The 27,244-nt window shown below is 38.2% G+C and overlaps 1 protein-coding gene and 1 long non-coding RNA gene across 9 annotated transcripts in view; one reads left to right on the top strand and one right to left on the bottom strand.

Moving 5' to 3' along the window:
* The window catches only part of CEP78 (centrosomal protein 78), a 40,415-nt gene extending 15,137 nt beyond the window's left edge, over positions 1 to 25,278 (bottom strand). For 2 of the 5 annotated variants that reach the window (XM_022573463.3, XM_089913326.1), the window contains exons 1-11: positions 24,583 to 25,276; positions 21,322 to 21,494; positions 21,158 to 21,230; positions 20,006 to 20,109; positions 17,832 to 18,006; positions 15,712 to 15,825; positions 13,902 to 13,966; positions 13,504 to 13,615; positions 9,741 to 9,876; positions 8,513 to 8,558; positions 6,959 to 7,087 (exon numbers count right to left, since the gene is read on the bottom strand). In XM_022573463.3, the coding sequence (XP_022429171.1) occupies positions 6,959 to 7,087; positions 8,513 to 8,558; positions 9,741 to 9,876; positions 13,504 to 13,615; positions 13,902 to 13,966; positions 15,712 to 15,825; positions 17,832 to 18,006; positions 20,006 to 20,109; positions 21,158 to 21,230; positions 21,322 to 21,494; positions 24,583 to 24,835 (1,380 nt within the window). In that variant the 5' untranslated portion in view covers positions 24,836 to 25,276. Of the gene's footprint in view, positions 1 to 6,958; positions 7,088 to 8,512; positions 8,559 to 9,740; positions 9,877 to 13,503; positions 13,616 to 13,901; positions 13,967 to 15,711; positions 15,826 to 17,831; positions 18,007 to 20,005; positions 20,110 to 21,157; positions 21,231 to 21,321; positions 21,495 to 24,582 lie in introns of all 5 variants that reach the window. The other 3 variants (XM_089913325.1, XM_022573462.3, XM_022573464.3) reach the window with 3 other exon arrangements.
* LOC149748983 (uncharacterized) overlaps positions 25,174 to 27,244 on the top strand; it is a 90,454-nt gene continuing 88,383 nt past the window's right edge. For 3 of the 4 annotated variants that reach the window (XR_016393583.1, XR_016393581.1, XR_016393580.1), the window contains exon 1: positions 25,174 to 25,247. This is a non-coding gene — a long non-coding RNA (uncharacterized LOC149748983). Of the gene's footprint in view, positions 25,678 to 27,244 lie in introns of all 4 variants that reach the window. The other variant, XR_016393582.1, reaches the window with a different exon arrangement.

Raw genomic sequence — 27,244 nt, 5'->3', positions numbered from 1 at the left:
CATCTGCTCTCCTTCCTCCCTTCTGTACACCGGCTAGGGTGATTTTTCTGGGACAAAGCTCCCATCATATTGCATGTTAAATTTTATGTTCAACTTTTTTCCATTTAACATTGAAATAAATCATTTCTCATATAATCAGGGGATTCATAACCTTGATTTTTTTTGTGGGCTACAAAATATTCCACTGAGTAGGTTTACTGGTTAACCATTTTACATATTTAAATTCTCTCCAACTTTTCAATATTATAAGACAAAATAACCGTTTTTATGCATGAAGGCTTTTTTCCACATTGAGAATGACGTTCTTGCAATAAATCCATAAAAATGAGTTTGAGATCAAAGCAAATGAACATTTTTAAGGCTCTGAGGTACCTATCTCCAAACTTCTTTCCAAAAGATTTCTAAGATTTTATACTGCCATCAGTGATGTATCACTTGGTATATAACCTCTACTATAACTGTTGGCTTACCTCCTCACTTAGAGTGCAAGTTATTTGAAGAAAGGAGTGTATTTTATTGTTTATCCCCAGCACCTGTGCCTAGCACAAAGTAGACGGTCAATAAATTATTGCTTAATAAGGAAAATCCCTGCCAATACAAGATGTATGTGTGTGAAAGATAGACTGTATGTTTTTTTCTAACTGGATAGATGAAAACTTGTCATCTTCTTTAATGTACAATTTTTTTGCGTACAATTTTTTTGCTTATAATTAGTAATTAAATTCTCTTTTAGATTATATTTAAAAAATTCAGATTCTCTGAGGCAAATGGGCCTGGCCCTACCCATTAGCTATATAACCTTGGACAAGTTCTGTAACTCTAGGTCTCAACTTCCTCATCTATAAAATGGAGATAAGCTCCCATATCACAGAGCTCTCGTGAGGATTACATGAATTAAAACACATATAAAATTAGAAGAGTGCTTGGTATATAGAATATGTTCAATTAATGCTGAATGAATGAACATGCGAATGCAAACAGTAGTGAAGGGCTTAAAATGAAATGGTCTCATCCCACTCCCACATCCAGCACTCAAGAAGCGACCGATTCTTTAAACAGATTTTTAACTGTAAAATACGATATGCGTACTGAGAAGCGCACAGAAAAAAACTGTCAATGTGACAAATAAAAAGATAATCCTTACATAACCACTACTCAAATCTCAAAGTATTGACACTTGTCAGCATCTCAAAAAACCCCCATATCCTTTTCTCATCACAAGCTCCTTCCCTCTTCCCAGTTAAACACCATCCTCACTTCTTGACAATCACTTCCCTTAACCTGCATGCATCCCTAACAAAATAGTTTAGTTTTGTCAACATCTAACTTTATGTAGAGGATCATAGTATATGAAGGCTTTTCTATCTTATTTCTTTCACTCAACATCGGTTTAAAAAATTCATCCACATTGCTGCCTGTAGCTCTAGTTCATTCAATTTTATTGCTTGATAGTTTTCTCACTGTACGAATACACATAATTTATTTAATTTTTTTTTGTGTGTGTGTGGTATGCGGGCCTCTCACTGTTGTGGCCTCTCCCGTTGCAGAGCACAGGCTCCAGATGCGCAGGCTCAGCGGCCATGGCTCACGGGCCCAGCCGCTCCGCGGCATGTGGGATCTTCCCAGACCAGGGCACGAACCCGTGTCCCCTGCATCGGCAGGCGGACCCTCAACCACTGCGCCACCAGGGAAGCCCTTATTTAATTTTTGACTCTTAATGGACATTTGTATTTTTTTCAGTTTGTGCTAATGCAAATAATGCACACGAATCCTGCTGTACCGGTTATCCTGGTGCATTTATACAGGGCGGGGGTGAGGGCTGCTGGGTCACAGGGTATTTATATACCTTCAGTTGATGGAGAGTGCTAAATGCTTTCCAAAGTAGTTGTGTTGATTTATACTCCAGTATAAGCAGGGTAGAAGATTCCCATAGTACTCCAGGTCTACAATACCTGATACTACCACACTTTATTTATGTATTTGTCAATCTGATTGGCATGTAGTTTCACTGGTTTTGACTCACTTTTCCCTTATTACTTAATGAAGTCATACGCTTTTCCGTGTTTACTGGCTGGTTGGATTTCCTTTTTTTATGAGGTTTAAGTCAACTATTGTTATTTTTAAATTTTTAAATTATTATTTATTTATTTTTGGCTGTGTTGGGTCTTCATTGTTGCCTGCAGGCTTTCTCTAGTTGCGGTGAGCGGGGGCTACTCTTCGTTGCGGTGCGTGGGCTTCTCATTGCGGTGGCTTCTCTTGTTGTGGAGCACAGGCTCTAGGCGCGCGGGCTTCAGTAGGTGTGCCTCGCAGGCTCCGTAGTTGTGGCGCACGGGCTTCGTCGCTCTGCAGCATGTGGGATCTTCCCGGACCAGGGCTCAAACCCATGTCCCCTGCATTGGCAGGTGGATTCTTAACCACTGCACCACCAGGGAAGTCCAACTATTGTTGTTTTGAATTCTTCTCCATTTCCAAGTAATACTCTTACATAACTATTTTCTCACTAAATTTGAGGCATTATCTGTTAACTTTCTAATTTACTAAGTAAGGGTTTAGTTCCTTTACACTCTTTCCTATGTCCACACTGCTCAGTAAAGTTATGTCATGATTAGTTATTCCACTGTTCATGATCTCTTTGACTTGTAGTGATATACTTAAAAACCTACATTGTTTGTTTTTATTTTTTTTTATTTTTTTAAACATCTTTATTGGGGTATAATTGCTTTACAATGGTGTGTTAGTTTCTGCTTTATAACAAAGTGAATCAGTTATACATATACATATGTTCCCATATGTCTTCCCTCTTGCGTCTCCCTCCCTCCCACTCTCCCTATCCCACCCCTCCAGGCTGTCACAAAGCACCGAGCTAATATCCCTGTGCCTTGCGGCTGCTTCCCCCTAGCTATCTACCTTACTACGTTTGTTAGTGTGTATATGTCCATGACTCTCTCTCGCCCTGTCAAAGCTCACCCTTCCCCCTCCCCATATCCTCAAGTCGGTTCTCCAGTAGGTCTGCGTCTTTATTCCTGTCTTACCCCTAGGTTCTTCATGACATTTTTTTTTTTTCCCCTTAAATCCCATATATATGTGTTAGCATACGGTATTTGTCTTTTTCTTTCTGACTTACTTCACTCTGTATGACAGACTCTAGGTCTATCCATCTCATTACAAATAGCTCAATTTCATTTCTTTTTAAGGCTGAGTAATATTCCATTGTATATATGTGCCACATCTTCTTTATCCATTCATCCGATGATGGGCGCTTAGGTTGTTTCCATCTCTGGGCTATTGTAAATAGAGCTGCAATGAACATTTTGGTACATGACTCTTTTTGAATTTTGGAAAAACCTACATTGTTGATCAACTATAAACTCTCTCAACGTCAGGCTTTGTAAAATGAGGACATTCATACCATCTTCCCTTTTTTCTACCTCCTGTCTACCTTCCAAACCTAGCTTTTACATTGTCAAAGTTGAAATTTATATTCTGTTCTATGTGCAGTTAAGTCTTCCGTTATTTAAGAGTCAGTACGGAGTAATGTTTAAGGGAACAGGCAGAGCGCCTAAACTCAAAGCCTCAATCCAGCCCTAAATTAGGTACAGTCTGGGCAAGTTCCTTCCCTGTCTTAGCTTCCTTTTCTGAAAAGTGGGAATGATATTAGCACCAACCTCGTAAGGCTATTCAGAGGATTAAATGAGTTAATATATGCAAAAACACTTAGAGCATAATATATACTAAGTACATACTAGTACACAATACATTTCAGCACATACCAAGTTAATACTAATACATACTAAGTATAGTTTAGGTTAGTTATTCGTTATTACATGCAAGTTGACAATAAAAGCTGCAAACCAAGATAGTATTTCCATTATTACAATTAAATTAATATTGCCCACTGCAGATGTATTGTGTCTCTGTGTATAGACTATACCTCCTTCTATACTGTTGCAGTGTCACTGCCCTTGTGTAGGGTGACCACATACCCCAAGCTGCCTTGGGCTGTTCCAGTTTATACCTGTTGTCCTGATGGTACAGCATTAGAGCGCCTCCTTACACTATTGAAGTGTTCTGGTTTGGACCACAAATTAGATAGGTGGTCATTACCCCCGTGTGTCGCTGAAAAGGGGGACATCTATAGTGTCAAGTCTAAGTGGATTCTTCTCTTGCTCACCAATGGTAGGTTAAAAATCAACCATAGTTTAGTTTGCTTCATGTTTATGTCAGTATAGCCTTTCCTCCTCTGGAGTTCAAGTTCCTTCTCCTCTTCCTCTCCCTCCTCCCTTCCAACAGTGCCTAATACCTAGTAAGTACAATATGTCTCAAGGTGTTCCTAAGCTCTCAATCACACAATCTCAACAGAAGCCTCTCAAATCTAGACTAGCTGCTCTCTGCACTGAATCCCCTATTACCTTCCTTCTTGGTTTATTCCCTCATTTTGCTGGATTATTTCTATAAATAGCTTAAGGTGTAGCACAGGAGGTAAAATTTTCCAATTACGTACAAAATATCTTATTCAGCCTCCACTTATGACTGATAGTTTGGCTGGATACAGAACCTTAGGGGGAAAATTATGTGCCTGAAAAACTTCGGAGGTACCTTTCTAATGCCTTCCAGGATCCAAGGTGCTGATGACAACTATGATAAAGTCAGATTTTAACTTTTTTTTTAGGTGACCAGTATTTTTCTCTCTGGAATGGATGTATCCTCTCAGTAGTTTATTCTATTTTATTTTTTCAGTATTTTAAAATTTCACAATGAAGGGTGTCTAGGTATGAGTCTATTTTTGTTCATCTTGCAGCTATTTTCAATCTGAGGCCTGATGTTTACTTTCAGCTGTGGGGAATTTTCTTGCCCTTTGACAGCTTCCCTCCATCTTTTTGTGGGTCTAAAGTTTCTAATAGTAACATGTTGGATCTCCTAGATGCAGCCTCTCTAACATATTTCTATCACATTTTCCATTATGTCTTACTTTTTTATATACTGAGAATTTTTTTTAATTCTTACTGAATTTATTTCAGCAACCATATTTTCATTTCCAAGAGACCTCTTTTGCTTTCTGACCATTCTCTTTTTAATTAACCCCCAGTCTTATTTTATAGTTGCTAGCTCTTTTTAAACCTCTCTCAGGATACTAATTAGGGGTTTTTATTAAATTATTTTGTTCCCTAAATTGTCCCTGGTCCTACTAGGATATGTTTTCACTCTTTTTCCCCCTCTCTCATGTTGCAAGCTTTACTCAACTATCAGGCAAATGACAGTTATTTTCTATTTAAGAATGAGTGCAGAAAGCTCCCTAAAGTCAACAGCTGATTGGCTTCTTATGCAGGAAGAACCTGGGAGTAACTGTAATAGCATCCCCCCGAAACACTCCTTTCTAGGGTGTAAAAACTCACACTAGCTGCCTTAGTTCTCCCCAGTTTCACTGTTTTCAAAATGAAATCATCTCATTTCAGGAGCGTGAGGGCGGGGCTGGGAGTCCACTCCTCCAAACACAACCCTTCAATGAGCTCCCCTATTTGAGTCACGCTTTTAACTAACTCCACCCTCTCTCCTACACGTGCATCTGAGCACGGAGCTGCTTCTGCAGGTGGGGTCAGATTCCTCCTCAGTTGAAGGTGGTCCGTGTGCATATTCTAGATGATGGTTTTCCTCTGTTCTACTGCTTCAGTTTCACACTCTTCCACTTGTCTTCCGTCTTTCAAAACTATGTTGAAGTCTCTTGATTGTTGTGGGCTTATATACTTAAACACTTTGGTACCATCATTTTAGGGTATTGTCAAAACAGACAAGAGCTGAAAGGGCTCTCAGTGCATATTCTGAATCTGCTATTCTGTGGTCCCAGTGCTTAAACTTCTTGGTCTTCCCCAGTGTCTATAATTGCTTTTAGAAATACAATCTCCTGGTCTACTCGTGAAGGAAATGGACACAACACAACTAAAATGACAAGGAACGTGGGTTAGATGCTCTAGGGTCTTGTCGTACTCTGCAACTTACTAATAAACCACTTACGTGCTACAAATTTTAGGTGCTCATTTATAAAACAAAAGGGGGTAACTCTAAATGAACTATAGATTACTCCTCTAACATTTCATAATTTTCTAAGTTCTTTTCTTAAAATTTCTCTATATTATCATTAATTTTAATTAAAAAAATAAAAATCTAACTTTCTCTTTTGAAAATCAAATAGTAATTTCCATAGTCCTACAATAATGGAATAATTAGTTCTGAAACCTGTCAAGTTTCATGTTTCATATGAAAAGAAAATCATATTAAATAATTTTTTAAAATTAAACATGGACTTTGTAGCACAAAGACAAGGTCCCCCCAAATGGTGTTCCCTTATTTACTAGAAATTTTCAGCTCTGCATTAAAGTTGAAATAAAATAAATGTATTATTTTTGAGGTTCAAAAATTTGTTATGAAAATCAATTTTTCTTTTCTGTCCATACAAACAAAAGTATGGAATGACATTAGATATCAGGTTTATTAGGTAATATAGCTTCTTGATATTTTTTTTTTTAGGAAAGGAGAATATCAACATTAAAACTTTTTTCAACTTTACTTTTATTTAAAATGAGGTCATATTTTCCTCTTATAAAAAGAGAGTTGAACTAGAACTGCCAATTTTCTCATCTGTAAAACAAGAGCACTGAATCAGCTGACTATATTCATTCAGAACTCAATTTCCTTATCGTATGATCACTAAGGTTCTCCCTAAATCTAATATCCTAAGGTTCTAAGGAAAGAAAAATATATTACTAATGACATGTTTTGATTCTTATTTCTTACAGTTCAAATGTTCACCATTCACCTTGGTCTAAGCTTAAGGAACCATTCAAGGGGATACAATGCAGATGGGAGGGGAAAAGAGAACCCTCACACAAGCTATGCAGTGTTGCAATCAGGTTTCCACTTGAAAAATAATCTTCTCTATAGCTTTAAAGTGATAACTTTGTACCTGCAATGCTTCTTGTTTAAAATTGATTTTCTCTGGCTCTTCCTGAACACTTTCTGAGGAATCATCGACCTCTTCGATTTCTGAGGAGGAAGGACTCTCTACTGTCACAGTCACAGGAAATTCTGACTGCTTGAAGAAAGAAGACAAGATTGTATAAAAGATAACACAAACAGATACCAAATATCCAAATATTAGAGGACATTTAACAAAAGTGATCTGAGGTATCATTATTTATAAATGTCTCTCACTGCTCCTTAGTCTAAAACAGGCAATGACTAAGTAAAATTACAGGAACTTATTTTTGCTATGTTACTGTATAGACCTCTGTTGTACATGGTTAGGATTAGTAATGGGAATTGCCCATATTATTTTATTAAGTTTCTTTCGCAGAAGCCAAGTGAAGAGCCAAGGTAAACATTTTTTCTCAGATCAACTTTATACTGCAGATGAAAAATTTATTCTTCACCATCAGACAAAAACAGTCTGGAAGAAAATGTAGTTTTTCGGAGGAGAATTCATCAGTAAGGGGACTGATAAAGAATCAGAAGAATAATCAGAAAGTCAATATATCTAAGCTGTGAATAATAAACATTAGAATTTTAAAAAATAAATCACATACACATACACAACTAAAACTGACCCATCAAAAATTTCATCTTCTCATCACCCTTAAGCCAAAACTAGTGTAATAGTAATACAATTCTCCTGTCAAGCTTCACTGCCCCTGCAATGTTGTTCAATATGACATTTCCAAACATTTAAAAACTGACCTGGTCACGACCCCATAAAAGTCTACAGATCATAAAGAAGTGTGCTGGGATTATATAACTACGCAGAAGACAAGTCGGTAGGACATCATTCTGACAAGCAGCAAACCCTGCAGCACAGGAAAATCCCAACAGGAGAACGAGGCGCACACCCCTCCCTCTGGGCATGCAAGGGCAGGACTGACACCCAAGGTGCTCTTCTCTCAGTCTCAGCAGTGTTGCCTTTCACAGAGCAACTATGCAGTCTCCCAAGACCACTGGGAAGGAGATTCTGATACTGACAGTATTAGCTTGTCATGAGGCCAGAAGAGAGGGAATGTGTGTGGCCTTGGTGAGAGAGCAGAGGTTTGGTTTATGTTGCTTTATATTGGCTTTAAGATCAGGAATTTGTACATATAGCCCACAAACAACATTTCTTGAAAACATATGAACATTATTGAGTATGACAGCTCCATGTGAGGGGTCAGAAACGGCAGTCAAGTTCGTTTCACTGGGTAACAGCTGATTTGCGGACTGGAGAACAGGCTTCCTTGTTTACAGACATAACCACAAGGCTGCCAGTTGTGTGCCAAATCCACACAACTACACAGTTGCATTGGGAGAGCAACCAGACAAGTTTTAAACTACACAGTTGCATTGGGAGAGCGACCAGACAAGTTTTAAATCGATTTATTTCAGAGAGGGAAATGCTTCTTGTAAGGCTCTGTCAGTTTAAAAAGCAAAAAGAATGACCATCCACCTTTCCCAATTCAACCCCCTATATATTATAAATATGATAGCTACATACCTGCAACTGATTATATACATCACGAGCTCTGATGAATGGAAAACCCCTAAAAAGATATCAACAAAATGAAGTTATATCTTGATGTAAATACATCACCAGTTAAACGCCGTTAATACAACTATTTAGTATTATGTACAGTATCCATACAGAATTGTGTATGAAAATAAGCTCAAAAGAAGGACCTGGAGGGCTCTGCTACGGAGAAAACTGAACAGAATTCAGCCGACTGGCTTGGTAATAACTCTCTGAACTGCTGAGAGGCCCCTTCAGTTCCTATGTTCAGGATGGTTGAGATTTCAGGCTCACTTCTTTAACTGGTGATATTAATCATTCTCTAATTTACCACTCCATGTGACAAGGATGGACCTGAGATGAAGTGTCTCAGAAAGAAGATAGGAAACCACAGGGTTGTTAAACTCAAGTGCAAAGACTGGGGATTCAACACTATAGTTTATGCAACAGCAATTCACATTACCATTTGCAAAAAAGTAGTCGGTTGTCCAATGGGGATTATAAACATCCATTTAACATGAGCAACTGAACAGATATTTTACACAGTAACTACTTCAAGTACTATTTAGAATCAATTCTCTTTGTTTTCTTAAGCAATTGTTAACCTCCAATTTCGTGAATACTACCAGGTAAGTCACTTGAAGATCATCTAGAGCCATCTATTTCACTTAGCAAGCCTAAAGCGATAGTTCAACCATTTTATTTACAGTTCTATGACAAAAATTACTCTGAACAGCTATCCCCTGGATAAGTAATCAGCTAAAGCTAGTTTGACTCACTAAAGCTGATTTACTGAGTTAAGCCAGTTGGTTTAGAATAGATCTACTCCATATTTCTCATCCATTCTGCATTAAACTATTTCCCATGCCTAAAATGTCTTTTTTCCCATTCGTACATATCCAAATTCCTACTTCTGTGCTGTAGGGCTTGGCTCAACTACACCTGCCTTTAGTGAAACTTTTCTCACCTGCACAATTGGAGATAATTTTAGTCTCCTCATGACGCCCACGGGTTACCTCTGTTGTGACACTTGAGAAACAAGCTGAAACTCCCAATTATTTTTTGTTTTTCTTCCTTAGAGGGCTCATTAGGCCGAAGCCATGTGTGAGTTATCTTTTTTGCTCTATAGAAAGCACCAGAGACCGCCCACATAATAGAAGTTCCAAAACAAAGAATTCTGAATGACTGAAAAAGACAGGGAATGCAAGCACGTTACCTGTTCCTTTTTGCACGTTCTGCAGTACGCCACGGCAGGAAACCAGACACACCAGGTGGTAGAGGTTCAGGAGCATAACATTCTTTACCAGCAGAGTGTTTCCTTCCATTACTTACAGGTTTCTTTGTGGCCAAGCCTATGTTTGACAAAGCATGATAAGAAGGAATCAAGACGCACCAAAGGTCTACAGAGCAACTGTCACACGTGTACACTTTGAAAGGAATCAAACAGGCACTTGACAATGGTGCCAAGGCCATTAAAAAGAGGATCGTTTTGTAAAAAGGTTTTACATAAGCCAGCATTTTTAAAAAATATAAGTTCTCTACAGTAACAAGTTATTTTAACTAAAACAAAAGTACTGAGATGTGCAGAAATGCAAAAATAAATTTTTAAAAAATCCCAAAGAATGATACATTTTATGTATCATGCAGAAACACTCAAGTTTATTGACTCTTAGAACACCTTTGGCATTTCTGAATCTCCAGGATAGAGAAACACAGATACACACCCATGACTTCTGCCAAACAGAATCTTTAGAATTAGACCAAAATTTCAATTTAAGATGAATTTTTCTATGTAAAAACAATAAAAGTTATAAGACTACAAGTGGTAGGTGAGTCAACGTTACCCTCCTATAAGCCTGTCAACATTCACTGCTCATTTGATTTCATATAGAAAACACACAAAAAAACAAATGAAACCCACTGGATAAAAGAGTGAAATGTGGAGACATCCTGTATTTCAGTAGTAGAGAGTCAAGTATCTTTATATGAAATATTTGGTAGCAAAAACTAGACCTACGTGTTAATATTTTATTTAGAACAAGCCACATATTAAAATTCACATTTAAATATTTAATTTGTATTTACTGAAAACAAACATCATAGGTTAAAATGGTTATATTTATCCTTCAAATTTACTATATTTTATTTTATTTTATTTATTTATTTTAATAGATCTTTATTGGAGCATAATTGCTTCACAATTCTGTGTTAGTTTCTGTTGCACAACAAAGCAAATCAACCATATGCATACACATGTCCCCATATCCCCTCCCTCTTGAGCCTCCCTCCCACCCTCCCTATCCCACCCCTCTAGGTCATTGCAAAGCACCGAGCTGATCTCCCTGTGCTATGCTGCTGCTTTCTACTATATTTTAGCAGCATTAGGATGGAGTGCAAAATAGAGTGCATGTGGTAACACAGGACAAATATTTCATAGAGTGTAGCTTATTGATAATCACCACATGATCCTGTGTGACTTACATGTCTCTTAAAAATATGCAGGAGCTCAGTTCATTTTGTGCTATTCTATTTTGTCTAACTTAATTACCCTCAAAAAAAAAATGCTTATATGCATGTGGTTTGTATGTGTATACCCTTCCTTTACTTTCAGAAACGAATGAAAATATATTTGTAATAAAATTTTTTAAAATCACACTTTTCTTGTTAGGAGCTAAAAAAAATTTCTAATAAAAGTTCCCATCTTTTTTTAGGCATACATAATTACAATATAAATGTGACACAATTCACACCATTATTTCACCCCTATACTCACCTGGATCTAACTATATACCCAGTCATTGATTTGGCTTACCTCTATGTCTCCAAATAACTGAGGCAAATACAAAAAAAAGCCCAAGAAATAAAATTACTCTTAAAATAGCTCAATGAGCTTGTATGCTTCAGTTACATTTCCACTTTGTTTAATCATGCTAAATAAAAAAAAAATTTAATTGTTTTATTCTCATTCCATGATGCCCTATTATATACCACCAGGTACTAATATTATAAAATTCCTAATATGTTTTACATATACATGTTTTATTTATATATATTTTTATTTCTAATATTATAGCAAAAGTCAACTTAGCTGTTTTAAGAATGCTTTACATATGATATAAATTTTTAATAATAATATGTAATTAGTGTGATATCACAAATCTTCTTTGTATGTACTATTTGATTATTAAAATATCACTGTCTTGAAATAACTGGCAGACAAGTCATAAGCTTTTTTTTCATTTAATAAACACTCTTAACAACTTCTATTTAATACACTATTGTCCGAGCAAGTTGATTAATGGAGAATCAAAAACATACAACTTTAAGTAGAAAAAAAAAAGGCTGTATTTATGAAGATGTTTACAATAGTTTATTTTAGGTTATTTCCAATTTTTCACCAATTTAAAAAATTGAACAACTCAATGAAAACTTGTGAATACAATGTTAAAAAGTATAACTATGAATCATAAAATTTAAATTTAATATGAAAAGATAAGAATGGCAAATTATATTTAAGAATGGCAAATATATATTATATATTTAAGCAAATAAATATATATATTATATATATAAGCAAATTATATTATATTATATTTAATGGCAAATATATTAAATTATATTCCACATAATTCCATAATGTGGAATTATGTTTATAGACAACAGGAAGAGAAAATAAAAATGTAAATATTGCTTGATAGGATAATGAGACTAGAGGTAGTCTTTTAAATTTTTCATTCTTATGCTAATACAATACCTTTATAAAACCTAAAAATCTTCAAACAACATGTTTTTTAAAAATTGTGGTAAAATACACAAAACAGAAAATTTATCATTTTAACCATTTTAAAGTGGACAGTTCAGTGATATTAAGTCAACAAATTTTTAAAACTTTCAGATGGCACCTAAATAAAAGATGTGTTGTTGTCCATTGGTGATTTTTAATGTATCTGGTGTATAACTAAAGTCACCACAAAACTTTTTTTGGGAAATTGGCAGATCATAAACATAAAAAATTTATTTTGCTTTATATTAAACCTTATTGTTTTACTGTTTCAAAATTCAAATTTACTCACAAGAAAGAGTCAGTTTCATATTAGATTTGGTTTCACAAATGCTGCTCCTGCTATTCATTCTTATCAACAACAAAAAAAGACTATTTGTGACTAAAGATAATATGTTCCAGAAAATAAAAAGTTACGGTCTCTTAGAAACAATACAAATGTTATCAGTAGAAGTGAATTACACCACATTTATATATTCAGGAGAAATGTGAAACTTATTCCATTGATTGTTAAAGGGTTTTAAAAGCTTTTTATTACATTTGGTAACAAAATTATAGGCTTAGTTGTAAAATCTATCATTTTACAGTTTATGGGTTAACTATCATTTGGAAAATTAAATACACATTACAGTAAACATTTAGAAAATGTTTTTCTAAAATGTTCCATCTAGGTCAATAAACTTGTCTGTAGAAGTCTTTTATAAGGATAATACATATTTCAAGTTTTGGTTATCATTGAGAGAAACAAGATATTACCTGAATCAAAAATTTAGGTAAGAATTTCTAAGAAAGAAGAAGGGAACAATGGGAAGGTTGGAACTGGGAAGAAATTTTGTTTCTTATAGCGCAAAAGGTAATTCTGCATTAAAAAAAAAAATCATCCCTCAAAAGCACCACTACTAAAATTATCATCAAAGTGCACCCCAAATTTCAATTGCAAAGTATTAGAAGTAATCATCAACCAGGAAATATTTTCAAAATAATGAACTTTTTATGAAATCTAAACAATAATGTTGGTTAATATTAATATCTCTTTAAATTCATTTATTATATCTACATTCTGTAAATTCTCATAAGTATCAAAATAATTATAGTCCTCCTAATATGCATGTGATTAATATTGGCTGTTTTAATTTTAGCACACTGGAAAACATAAGGGGTATAAATTCTAGTAGCATTAAAAACAAGAAAAAGTTACCAATTCTAATAGTAGCTTTTCCTTTTCGACCACTTCCCAAAATTATAGTTCTCTTTTTCTGTCTAGCAGCTTTGGATGGTTCCTTCACAGATGGAGAAGTTATCCACTGGTACTGAGAAATAATAAATATGCCATTTAAGTTCCAGGTAATTTATGAGGGTTTGATCTTAACTGGAAATTAAGATATTTTAAGTTAATAAAAGGTTTTCAATCTGCATTTCTCAGAACCTAAGTTAAAGAATCACACAACATTTTCAAAGACAGAAAAGCCATTTGATTTGACTAAAAACTTAGTTTTAAGATGGCAGAAAGTACCCTGATAATTTTCTTTTAAGGAAGAAAGAAAAACAAACCATTAAAGAGAAATTATTCCGAGAGAACTAAAACACATTATATACCTCTGACTTGGCACTCCTTCCATTCTGGAGAACTTTTTTGATAACTGATTTCATCACAGAATGATCTAAAGTAAAATAAATTGAAATTAGAATAATTATTTCCCAATGAGTAGCTATTTCCATTTAAAACCAAAAGCCAACTAATTATTGCTCTTCCCATAAATTTAAATATGAAATCTACATTACGTAATTATACACTTATTTCCCCCTTTGTGTATTCTAGTTTCTTCCTCAGAAACCTAAGATGCCACCTTGCAGACTGCCCCCAATGGCTACTATTTTGGCAGCAGCAAAGGTCAACTTTAAACATTTTGCATCTAAAGCGGCTTTGGATACCTTTGGATAGAAAGTACAGTCTGAGCACCGTCCAGACACTTAGATACCTAAAGGGCATCTAAGATATCAAGCCAAAGTCCTGATATTCCCTCAAAAGCCGCTCCTCCCATCAGCTCCCTTCTATGTGATACCACCCAGTTGCACACATAATCATCAACGACTTGTCTCCTTGTTACTATTCCCTTCATACCCCACATCTAATCTATCGGCAAGCCTTGTTAGCTACACCCTCAAAACACAACCTGAATTCAACCACTTTTCACTTGCTCCAAACTTCCAGCCTAAGCTAAGCCATAAACATCTCTTATTTGGACCACTGTGATAGTCTCCTAACTGGTCTCCCTGTTTCTCTTCTTTATCCCCCCAAGTCTATTCTCTATACCAGGTCATCTTATTGAGATACTATTTGGATCATGCCTTTTTCCAGTTCAAAACTGTCTACTCATTTAGAATAATCCACATCTTTACTCTGGCCTTCAAGACTTTACAAGAGCAGACCCCTGGCTAGCTCCTTGACCTCATGTCATACCACACTCTTCTTCACTCAGTGCTCTGGCCATGTCGGCCTCCTTGCTTTTCCTTAAATACTCCCCCCACCTACATGCCTGCATACGCATTGCCTCCTTGTCCTGGAATGTGCTTACCGCATATCTTCCATGGCTTGCTCCTCTCTTCATTCAGGTCTCCGTTCAAATGCCACTTCTCCAGTGAAGCTGTCCCCTAACAAACCTATCCAATGGAGTCCTACCTGCCCCCCGCCACTCTCCTTACATTAAGATATTTCTGCACTTCCCTCTATCTAAAATTATATTACTTATCTGTTTACTCATTTCTATCTGAACTCCTTCACTAGAATGTAAGCGCCATGAGGGCAAGGCTTTTGTCTGTCTGGTTCACTGCTTTTTCCCTAGTGCCTAAACCCGTACCTGGCACACAGAAGGTATTAAAAATATTGTTAAACTGACAAATGAATAAAGTACTCCTTGCAAGAATTCAGAGGTTGCACAAGAAGGAAATAATGCTCTTGGTGGAAGCAAGCTTAGTATCTAGGTTCACCTCTATTCAGGGTAGAGATAAGAAAAATGTACAAGTATAACTCACTTTAATTGGTAAATTATCTGCTAAAAATGTACAGGAAGTGCAACATTAGAAAAGTACAGTTGACGCTTGAACAACATGGGTTTGAACCTCGCGGGTCCACTGACACACAGATATTTTTCAATAAATACGTACTATCGTCCTACACGATCCAAGGATGGTTGAATCCACAGATGTGGAACCACTGACTATAAACTTATACCCAGGTTTTCAACTGCTTGGGGGGTGGCATCCCCGACCCCCACGTCGGTCAAGGACCAACTGTATACGATCAGGAAAGTTAAACACATGAAGTTTTAAAAACTGTCAATACGTGAAAAAATTCTTTTTGTTTTGCTATGTGTTAATCAATTTAAAAAAAAAAGTGACCACATACCGACAAGTGGGTTTTTTCTTATATCCAAAACGACCAGAGTTCTGTTGGTTTCAAGGGCCTTTAGTAAAGCCTTTGCTCCTTCACTGGTTAGGCCACACTGCTGCAGGTCAAGTGCTTTGGATGAAAGACAAAAGGTCACTTGCTAACTCTATACAGATTTGACATATAGACAACTCTCATTTTCTCACGTGTGGAAGAGTCCTGCACAAGACCAGTCATGGCAGGTTTGTAATTTTGGGTATGGAAAAAAACAGAAACGTATACACACACACATAATGCATGATCCAATTTAAAAACCTCTTCTTGGATGTGCAATGATAACACTGCCTTTAGTGCCAATAAATCATCCAACATATTTTACAATTAAAGAACTGAAGAATAACTGTATATAACCTATGAACAAAAAAAATATCACAAAATGAATCTCAGTTCATAATTAGCAAGGGCGGCAGTGGCATGTAAACCTCACAAGCAAAAACTGGTGGAGCTCAGAAATGCACTGCATTCTTTTGATCATGATCTTGAGCTCCAAATCACACTTGAAACTAGTTAAAAGGGGAAAACAAAATAGAAGAAATGTAACAACTTTTCCATTGTTCTGTTAGTTTTAGAACAAAAAGACAAGTCTAAGAGGATACAAATAATAACAAATTCAAAGAATGTGTGAATAGAGAATACATACTAAAAACCTATTTTGAAAGTATCATGGTCAAGAACTCTCTCAGTAAAAGGTCAGACAAAAACCAGAACAAATGATCATGAATTCTAGTAGTTCTGGGGCTGAACAACCTACTCATTTAAACCAAAGGGATCATCACAAAAGCACAGGTATTAAAAAATATTACATGAAAGGAAACTATCATGAGTCTTTTTTTTAAGTGCTGTGTGTACCATTGCATTAAAATAACAGAAGTCTTTCAACACCCCACGACACACAGAAATAGCAAGTCAGACATATGGATCTGACAGGATATGATACAACCCTTACAAACTCTCACTACAGAAGAATGGACACACGGTGTAAGTAACCAACTAGCCAAATTAATACAAACAGCCAGTAAACCTCTCTAGTAAATCAAATGAATACAAAATAAAATGTGGTTATTCTCCTATCAGATTAAGCCAAGATTCTGTAAGAAAAGCCTTTAAAATGTCTATACCCTTTTGATCCAACAACTCTCTTTCTAAGAATTTAACCAAAATAAATAGAGATATAGGTAAGGATATATATCAGAGTACTATTTGTAACTAAAAAACTGGACATAGCTTATATACAAGAATGGATAAGCTATGTGTACTGTGGCATATTCATATAATGAAACACTGAACAGTCACAAAAAATGATGCAGTAAACGCAAATTTACTGACTTGCTAAAATGCTCATACTAAATTAACTGAAAAAAGTTATAAAATTTGGAGTAATCCTACTTGCATAAAAAAGGGAGAGGTACTCATTTTTGTAGTTTTACAGTTTTTTAAAAGTGCTACAAGCCAGTGTTTGTGAGAGGGAGGCTTCACATCCACTGTTGGGGTGGACTACAAATTGGCATAGCATTTCTGGATGGTAAGCTGGCAATGTGTATCAAAAGTCTTAAAAATATGTCACACTTAGTCATTCCACTTCTAGTAACTTATTCTACAGAAGTAATCCCGATGGACACAGAGATGTACATACAACGTATTCACATTGTTTCTGACAGGGAAAAGCAAACTAAATCTAATTGCAAAGAATTGATTAAACTATGGGACATCAATACGATGGAATACTACATGATACATCATTAAGTGAAAAAAGCAGGAATATGAAATAGCAAGCATACTACAATTCTATTTTTGTAATCCCTAAGGGTACAAATATATTTATAGAAAAAAAAAAGACTGAAAGTGTATACACCAAAATGAACAGTGATTATGTCTGGGTATTCAGATTATAGGTAATTGTTCTCTTGTTACTCTGTATTTTCTATAAAGGATATATGCAACTCTTAGAGAAAGTTTAAAAGCAAAATAAAAGCTGTCAGAGAAATGAGGCTTTAAAAAAAATCCTATCACAACATATCATGCCAAAAGCTAAGCACATATAGTATTAGAAATTCAATATTTTCAATTTTAGAATTTACCTCTAAGCCATAAATCCTCACTAAGAGATTCTGCAAAAGCACTTGCACCCAGGTCACCAATAAGCGTGTTGCAGTTCAGAGTGATGCGCCTCAAACCAGCCATACAGTCAAGATCAGGTCTCCTGTAACGAAGACTCTCAGCCCAGGTTTCTTCATGCCTTCTGATAGTCTGATACTTCAAAGATTTAATGGGATGAAATTAAGATGCTTGAATAAGGAAACACGGTGTGCCTACTGAGTATGGCTTATTATGTCAGAGATTTACACACACACACGTCAAGCATATATGCCAGGAGAATCAACCTGAGAAATTAAACAGTCAGTTCTGGTTTACGAGTCCAGTGACCCAGATTCTAGTCGGTCAGTGATTAGATTCCAGCCACTGGATGACCTGTTCTTGAACACTTATGTAAAGTTGGACAACTCAATTATAGTCTATGAATTATTTTCCTTATCTTCTAAGTCAGGAAACTGGTTCTAAATTCTATCATTGCTGAGGTTCTAAATTTCATCATTCTGTCCTACGGTCTCCAAACACCTGACTGGGCAACCCATAAGAAAACTTTTTAATATGCATCTTATTCATTAACAAATAATATACACGAAGTTCTATACATATAATTTATGTACATTATAAACTACACAGATATTTTTAAGTGATACAAAGGTAAACAGGTTCTAATATTTTCTTTTCCTAACTCCTAAGGCATTATTTTATTTATTTTTTTAAAAATATTTATTTATTTATTTGGCTGTGCCAGGTCTTTAGTTGCGGCATGCCAGATCTTTTAGTTGTGGCATGTGGGCTCTTAGTTACAGCATGCATGTGGGATCTAGTTCCTTGAGCAGGGATCGAAACCAGGCCTCCTGCATTGGGAGCACAGAGTGTTAACTGCTGGACCGCCAGGGAAGTCCCAGGCATTATTTTAAAAACTATATTTACAAAAATGGATCTCACATGCTCCCTAGGGTATGCACACAAACTTCAGAGGCCTGGACTATGTAGAGCCAGTTTGATGGGCCTTGGGAAAATAATGGTTTGACATTTAACCACAAGTATTGTCTTAAAGACATTCAATTCTTTATATTTATAAAATAAATTTTGGTAACAGGGAACACTGACTCTAAATGAAAAACGTCTTATTACATTCTTGAAAAAATAAGACTCAAAGTGCCTCTGACACTCTAAAAGGAAAATCATTAGTGTCATTTTTCTATTAACAATAACTTATAAAAGCTACAAGCAGAAATAACAGCAATCACTTACACAGTGCTTAGTATGTGCCAGGCACTATTTATACAAATTAGTTCATTTAAACCTCATAATGAGGCATAGAGGTTAAGTGATTTGTCCATGGTCACTAGCTATGAAACGGGAGAAAGGGAATTTGAACCTAGGCCATTTGGCTTTGGCACCCAAGTTCTTGACTGCTTTCTATCCCAGGGGTCAATGGACTTGCCCTGTATGGGCTCAAAGAATTCTTCAATTTCTAAAGTCTAAATTTAAACACTTCCAGCTTTGTGGGCTACACAGTTTCTGTTGCAACTACTCTGCCCCACCGGCGTAGGCTGAAAGTAGCCACAGCTACCATGTAAACAATGGGTGCGGCTAGGTTCCAAAAAACCTTTCTTTACAAAACCAGGCGACGGGCCGGATCTGGCCCACCAGCCATAGTTTACCTATCCCTGATCTGCACCAGCAAACTATTAAAAAGGCTTCATGTCAAATTATTAAATAACTTTAAGCCTAAATACAGTAATTATAACCACTGTAAAGTTGTTAAGGCATTATTTTAAAAACTGTATTTACAAATTGCTGATGTAGTGATTTTTATTAGTTTATAAACTACATCAGCTTATAAACACCGGATTCATTTAAGTCTTGAAGACTATAATGGCATAGTTTCTGCACAGCATCACAATCAATGTTTTCAGTAACTAAAAATACATGAAAGTATTATTATGTATTATATATTAAATGTCTGATTTCTAAAATTAAGTGGACTAGCTTTACTAAATGGTAGAATCCCAAACTGAAAACTGGTCATATTCTTTCAACAAAACTAAAGCTGCACTCACATGTATCAAAACACAAAAATGAACTGCCATCTGTATCAATATATTAATGTGCTTCAATCACATATGTTTTCATGAAAGTTTAAACATAAAATCACCTTTAAGATCTTGGCCATGTGATCTGCTCCCTGCCATGTCAGATTACACCCCGTGAAGTTTACTGTCTTAAGAGTGATAGAGTTCTTTATACCTTGACAAATAACTAAAAGGGAAAAAAAAACCACACACACAATAAGATGAAGAACCTATACATTTGTCAGTCTTGACTTATTTGCTTCTCTTGAGTCAATTGGGCGTTTATAGCCACATTCTTGAAATCATTAACTACAATCTTCCCAAACAGGTAATTGACGAACCGATACATTCTAAAACTTGTCAGTAACAAAGTGTTATTCCAGTTTACAGCAACAGTTTAATTCTATTTAGATACTAAAACTGAATACACTGAATACTGCAAACTTTATTCCCAACCACTAAAGTACTACATACCTTTTGAGACATAGGAAGAAAAAGAAAAACCTAAAAAGCATAAGACTTCCGATTTTCATTTCCAATGATACATCCCAATCTTGATTATCAATCAACGATTTAAATGTCAAATATAAATCCAGTATTTTATTAGGTGCTATGCAATATACTAGAGCAATAGAAGATAGAGGACATCAAACCCTCTGTTCCCTCAAATTGAAAGGCAGGCTTCCTGACCCCTCCAGACCACTACTGGACACAGGGAACACACACGAATGTTTCAGGACCCCAACCAACAGTCACCTGCTTTGTGATTACTTCCATGATACACCCCCGCCAACACCACCGAGTCTGCTGCTCCTATGGGACGTTACATATATTTCCTATTTTAACACATACCACAGTGCATTATAATTACAATTGCAGATAGATGTTTTAACAATTTAAAGATAATGATGACTTTTTTGCTCTTTACATCTTGCTATTTCCCTTCCCATAATATTTCTTGAAGAGAAACCATAAAAATATAAACAAACACAAAAAACAGAAAATATACAAAATGTGTGGTTTGTGGCTTAACACAAACTTAAGTAAAATTAGTTCTGACAGTATCCAGCATGACAAACTTCCATGGTACAAATGAGAATGGACCAAGGTTTGAGCAGGTACAGGAGACAATCCAGGCATGAACAGCAAGAAAAGGTGGACAGGAAGTAACATGGTGTGTAGGAAATCATGAGACCAGTCTGATGGGAAGAGACTTAAACAAGACTGAAACTCACTTTCTAAACCTCCATCTCCAATTGGACAATTCGCAAGACACAGGTGCACCAAAGTGGCCGATTTATTCAATCCCTTTAATGGGGAGAAAAAGTTTAAAATTTTATTGGTTTAGTATGCCCCAAAAGCAACTATCAAATGTTGGTAGGACACAATGAAGGCTTACCTTTGTTAACAGAGTTAAGTCTCTCTCTCTCAGAACTAGCCCATTTAGCTCCAGGTTCCTTAGCGCACCCGACGCACTTACACAGCATTTAAGAGCTTTACACAACTGGAAGGTCACATCTTTATTTCTTATCGCAGGAACACGACTTCTGTAAACTTTATTTCTGTCAGAACCTAAAGCAAAATTATTGTAAGATGAGTGATTTAAACCATACATTTTATCATCATTAAAAAACACCTAAAAAAAAAAAAGCATCTGCTCTGTGCTAAGGTTTAGAAACGACTCCTGCCCTTAAAGCCTTCATTAAGGAGGGACACATGTAAACTCAAAATTTCAATCACATGAGATAAAGAAACATAACCTTTATGCACAGAGATTCCTTTGGAGGCAAAAAGTTATATCTAAGTGATGGCTTCAATGATAACCCTGAAGTAGAATCTAGAAAGATGAGACTATGCAGAGTTGCAGTAGGAGGTGCATTAACTGCAGAGAGAGCACCTGTGCAAAGACACTCAAGCCTGACACCTGCTGGGCACTGTAAATACTGCAGGTGGGGATGACTAAAGGCCAGGGGTCCAAGTGCGAGAAGAGACAAATTAAAATAGAGATGTTGGCCGAAGCAAGCCTGGGAGAGAGCATGGCTTGCATCCCACAGGTGATGAGGCCTGGGGCTACCACTGGCTGAGTAAGGGTGCCTCCGCTAATTAGAAAAAGGCGCCCCACTGCTGAAGGACCGATTAGATAAAGGGAGTGATCACAGAAAGCTCCCCTTCCTCAGGGCCAAATAGCCCCATGAGGCTTGGAAGAGCACAGTTCAGACTACACGCCTCTGTGCAGAGCACACGCTGGGCGGCTAATATGCACTAAATCTGTGTGGGCAAGCCATTAGCAGCGTTGTTTTAAGCGTATCTTTTTATTGTAGAAGATCACTCAACCCAAGTAGGCAGATGAACTTAGAGGAACTGAGCCCAGGGGCCGCGAAATCACCTAGGAGCTTCTGCCATAGTCCTGGCAAAATGTAATATGGATGAAGAAGCAAATTTAGGAGGAGGCCAAAATCTACAAGCTAGACCCACTGGATGCAAGACATAAAGAAAGTTCAGTGAAGGAGCTCTGAAGAGAATGGGCTCGGCAATAAATTTTTCTTACATTCAATGTAAAATATTAGGCAAAATTAAGTACAGTGGCCTTTACGGTCCCTTCCAGCTATAATTTCTTTTGATTTCTAGGTTAGTACTCTGGTTAAGTAAAGTCCCTTCAGAGGTACAGAACAGTTCCTACACCTGAATGGGATGCAAAGAATAATCTGACTTCTCTTCACCAGGGGATGAGTTGAACTGTCCTTGAAGAAGAGATAACAGATGGTGTGAACCCCAGATCCTAGAAAAGGGCCAGGCGAATGACAAGTATTCAGGTTTTTGAAAACAAATGAACAATCATTTCCTCTCCTAGATCTTCACACCCTTCCTCTGCTGGCTACTTTTTCCCAGCTTATAAACATCCTCAAATATACCCACCTAAAAAACTCTCAGACCTATGATTCTTTGGATCTTCTTGTGGGTAACCTAAGTCTCTCCCATGCCTTCAAACACCTGTCCTCCCAAAAAGCCCAGATCTGTACCTTGGGCCCAGACCCGTCTACCAGGCCCCTCTAAAGCACTGAAGATGAAGTAAGATCCTCTCCCCATCCCCAATCCCTTCCTACTGTGCTCTGTATCTCACAAAAAGATGCAGATGTAAACTGTCACCCACACTTGCTGCCCTCCCTTTTCTAACTGGTCACCAGGCCCCACCCAATCTCTCTCGGATCTCCAAAATCCAGTCCCACCTTTTATAACTTAAGTGGGACCCTTAGATTACAATTCACCCTGCACCCAATCAACTGCCTTCCATACGGAGGTCCGAGTGAGCCTCTAAACCAGAAGTCCATCTCACTGTTCTTTAGTGTTTCCCTCAGCCTTCAGGATAAACATCCAAACTTCTGACAGGACAAACAAGGCCCCTTTCTGTTGGGCCCCACTAGGTTTCCAGTATCAACTCTCATTTCTTTCCCAAACCCTGAGTTCCACTCCTGTACCTTAGTTTTGCCACTTTTTCTTATATTTCTCAAACTTTGACACACACTTCTCCCTCCTACTACCCCAGGAGCTTCTACATATCCTTAGAAAGGATGGCACCTCCTCCAAGAATCCTACCTTGAACTTTCCCTTCCAAGATTCTGTGGTCTGCAAAGGGGAAAGGTGGGGGGGAGGGATAAATTAGGAATTTGGGATTAACATATACACACGACTATATATAAAACAGGTAATCAACAAGGACCTACTGCATAGCACAGGGAACTCTACTCCATATCCTATAACAACCTGTATGGGAAAAGAATCTGAAAAAGAATGGATATATGTATAACTGAATCACTTTGCTGTACACCTGAAACTAACACAATATTGTAAATCAACTGTCCTCCAATATAAAATAAAAATTAAATTAAAAAAAAAAGATTCTGTGCTCTTTAGCACCAGCTTCCAGAGCACTGACTACTGTGCTTGTGTTTACCTGCCGCCCAGTAGAAGGGAAGATTACCTACGGCAGAAGCATCGTCTCCAGCAGCCCTTGGTTCTGACAACTCATTCAAGTGCCAGGATACTTTACCCACATAACCTACTTCATTAATTCTAAGAACCCACAGAAAGAGTGGTTTTTAATGTCATTTTACAAGTGTGGGGAATGTAGTTCAAAAGTAACCTGCCCAGGCCACAGAGAGCATAAGCCCTAGAACTCAAACCCTAAGCTGCCTTCACACCTGTGCTCTTCCCACTATATGATACGACTATTTAAAAAAAAATTTTTTTTTCCTGAGCCCTGTTTTAATGGAAAGGAAATGAAGCTGGGATATATCAATTTCCTAATCGCTTTGGTCTGTATGGGACAAAGTCATTCAACAGACCAAGTAACATCTGTGGAACAATTAACGATGCTCCAAACTGTGCTAAGTGTTCTACATTGTAGAGTCTACAAGCATTAACAAGGTGCCTCCTTGTAACCGCCACAGAGAGTGGGTCCTGTTAAGCCCATACTACAGATGAGAACACCGAGACCTAGAAGCCTTAAGGCACTCCGCAGGAGTCCTAGGCCGCACGCCCCGTCTAGTGCACGCACACCCGGGCACTGGGCACCGGTTCCAGTGCCCACCCTCCACCTTGCACCATCAAACCCCGCTTCGCAGCGCCGACACCAGAGCCCCTGGAAGCGGGAACTACAAACCTGTCTCGCCAAGCCATGGCTGGAAGAAGCTCTTGATACAGATCAGGGGCAGATCTTTATTAATCTTGAGGGTGCTCAGAAGCGGCGCCCAGTCCAGCCCGCGGAGGCGGTCGGCGTTGAAGTCCAGCACGCCCTCCCGCAGAGAAGCACGCACGGCGGGCAGAGGCACCGAGTCCTGCAGCGCGCACAGGTACTCATAGTGCGAGACGAAGTCGGCCGCGCTGTCGCGGCGCAGCTTCACCGAGTGGATCATGGCCCCAGCGCGGCCTCGGGGGACGCTGGCTGCGGGCACGATGCCCACACCCGCCTGGGGACCCCGGCTCGCCTCCCGGTCCCTCCGGCGCCCACCGCCCGGCGGCTGCGGCCACGCAGCATGCGCAGGACCTGCGTACCAGCCAGAAGACGGAGGGCTACGGGCCCCAGCTAGGCCGGCCCCTCGATGCCGCGCTCCCGCGCCGCTTCCCGCGCCGCAGAGCAGGCAGTTGGCGCCAGCCTCATCGCCCTCCGCGCCGCGGGGCTGCGGTTCAAGCCGGTTGGCGGCGCCGTGGGGGCGGGGCTAGAAGACGTCAGTGAGCTCGTCGTGCGTCAGCACGCAGCCCCGCCTCCCATGGGGACCCGGCCTGAGGAGCAGGGGAGGGAGCTTCGAGACTAGGGCAGCGCGAAAAGTAGGTGGTTTGGAGAATTGGGGGTTTCCAGAAGGCGTTTACTGACTGATCCAAATAAAAGTGAGATACGGTTGTATCAATGCATTTTATTTATTTATTTATTTATTTTTTGCGGTACGCGGGCCTCTCACTGTTGTGGCCTCTCCCGTTGCGGAGCATAGGCTCCGGACGTGTAGGCTCAGCGGCCATGGCTCACGGGCCCAGCCGCTCCGCGGCATATGGGATCTTCCCGGACCGGGGCACGAACCCGTGTCCCCTGCATTGGCAGGCGGACTCTCAAACACTGCGCCACCAGGGAAGCCCTCAATGCATTTTAAAAGTAGTTAAACTCCCGATAAGTGTCTGTGCTCGCCCCGCCCAGGAGAAAGCGTGCACTCCGTGAGGAACACATGAAAAGCTGAGTGCCTGTGGTCCCTTACCTCGTGCACGGGTGTGTAAATTTCTGCGGAGAGCTCTTAATTTCTGTAATTTCTGCTGACTTGACAAGGTGGTTGGCAAATGGTCACGTGTTCAATGCATTCAGGACATGATCGTGGTTACTAATAATCACTTTGTTTTGTACTGATAATGATGGCTAACTCTGGTAACTAGTACTTTCTGTCTCCTAGGCATTATTTTAAGCACTGTTTCAGTATGAAATCATTCAGTTTTCCTAACAACTCCACAGAGAATTTACTACTGAATATCCACTTTACAAAGGAGAAACTGAGGCATAGGAAGTGAAATAACTAAGTAAGAGGAAGAACTCAGACAATTGGTGTTAATAAATTAACCCTGCAAGGAGGCCGTTAGACTAGTGATGTGGCCGCCTGCATAAACCAACCAAAATCTAAGCCTGTAAATGCCTCAGGATTACGAAAACCGCTAAGGACAACCAGTCACAAACCACCAACTAGGCTTTACAGCCATAGCAAGTCAGTAATTTACTTGCTTTGCTTCTGCCCTTTTAAAATAAAAACCTCTGCAGCTCCTGTGGCTGGAGTGCTCCTCACCACTTTCAGTTTGGTGATGCCTGAATTGAATCTATTTTTGCTCAAATAAACTCTTAAAATTTTAAATATGCCTCAGTTTGTCTTTTAACACTGGCCGTAGAAGTTGGATGCTCCAAACTGTATCCAGTGTCTAGAACAGCGGTCGTCCTCTGGTCAGGCCTTAGGCGTTACGTGTACAACGTTCCTCTTCTACCACCACCTTCTGGATGCCTCCACCCACTACCATCTCCCGCGCATCAGATCCCCTAGATGTGGTCAGCAATGGCTTTCACATGCAGCGTGCTCACATTATAACATCGCAGACACTCCTCCGTCCTCCAGCCAGTGTGTGAAGTGAAACATTACCATTCCTGTTGAAGAGTCTGGTGTGACCACTTTCCCAAACACAGCCACTCCCCAGCTGACTCTGGGTAACCACTCTTCTGAACTTGGTCTCCATCACTGCCATGGATGTCTTTAGATTTATGCTATATTTCTAGGTATTCTTAAACAGCATATAGTATTCTACTATGTTTTCTCTTGTTACTTGCTTTATTTAGTGTTATCTTTGCTAGGTTCATCCATGCTGACACATAAAGATCTGTCTAGTTCATGTACTTTCCTCGCTATGTAAGATTCCCATGTAGGGAAATAGAATAATTTATATGTGTATTTTCCTGTTGATGGACATTTAAATTGTTTCCAATTTTCAGTATGATTTCTTTTTTAAAAAAATTTTATACAATCTTTAAAGGTTGCTTTACATTACAGTTATTACAAAATATTGGCTATATTCCCTGTGTTGTACAATACATCCTTGAGCCTATCTTACACCCAGTAGTTTATATCTCTCACTTCCCCACCCCTGTATTGCCCCCTGCTCCCCCTCCACACTGGCAACCATTAGTTTGTTCTCTATACCTGTGAGTCTCCCTCTTTTTTGTTATATTCACTAGTTTGTTGTATTTTTTAGATTTCACATATAGTTGATATCATACAGTATTTGTTTTTGTTTGACTTACTTCA

This window comes from Delphinapterus leucas, chromosome 6 (genome assembly GCF_059928025.1).
Source record: "Delphinapterus leucas isolate spDelLeu-1000000601 "Yukka" chromosome 6, BTC_Dleu_Yukka2, whole genome shotgun sequence".
Lineage (NCBI taxonomy): Eukaryota > Metazoa > Chordata > Mammalia > Artiodactyla > Monodontidae > Delphinapterus > Delphinapterus leucas.
Note: the sequence above shows the minus strand (reverse complement) of the source record. Positions and strands in the feature narration are given on the sequence as shown.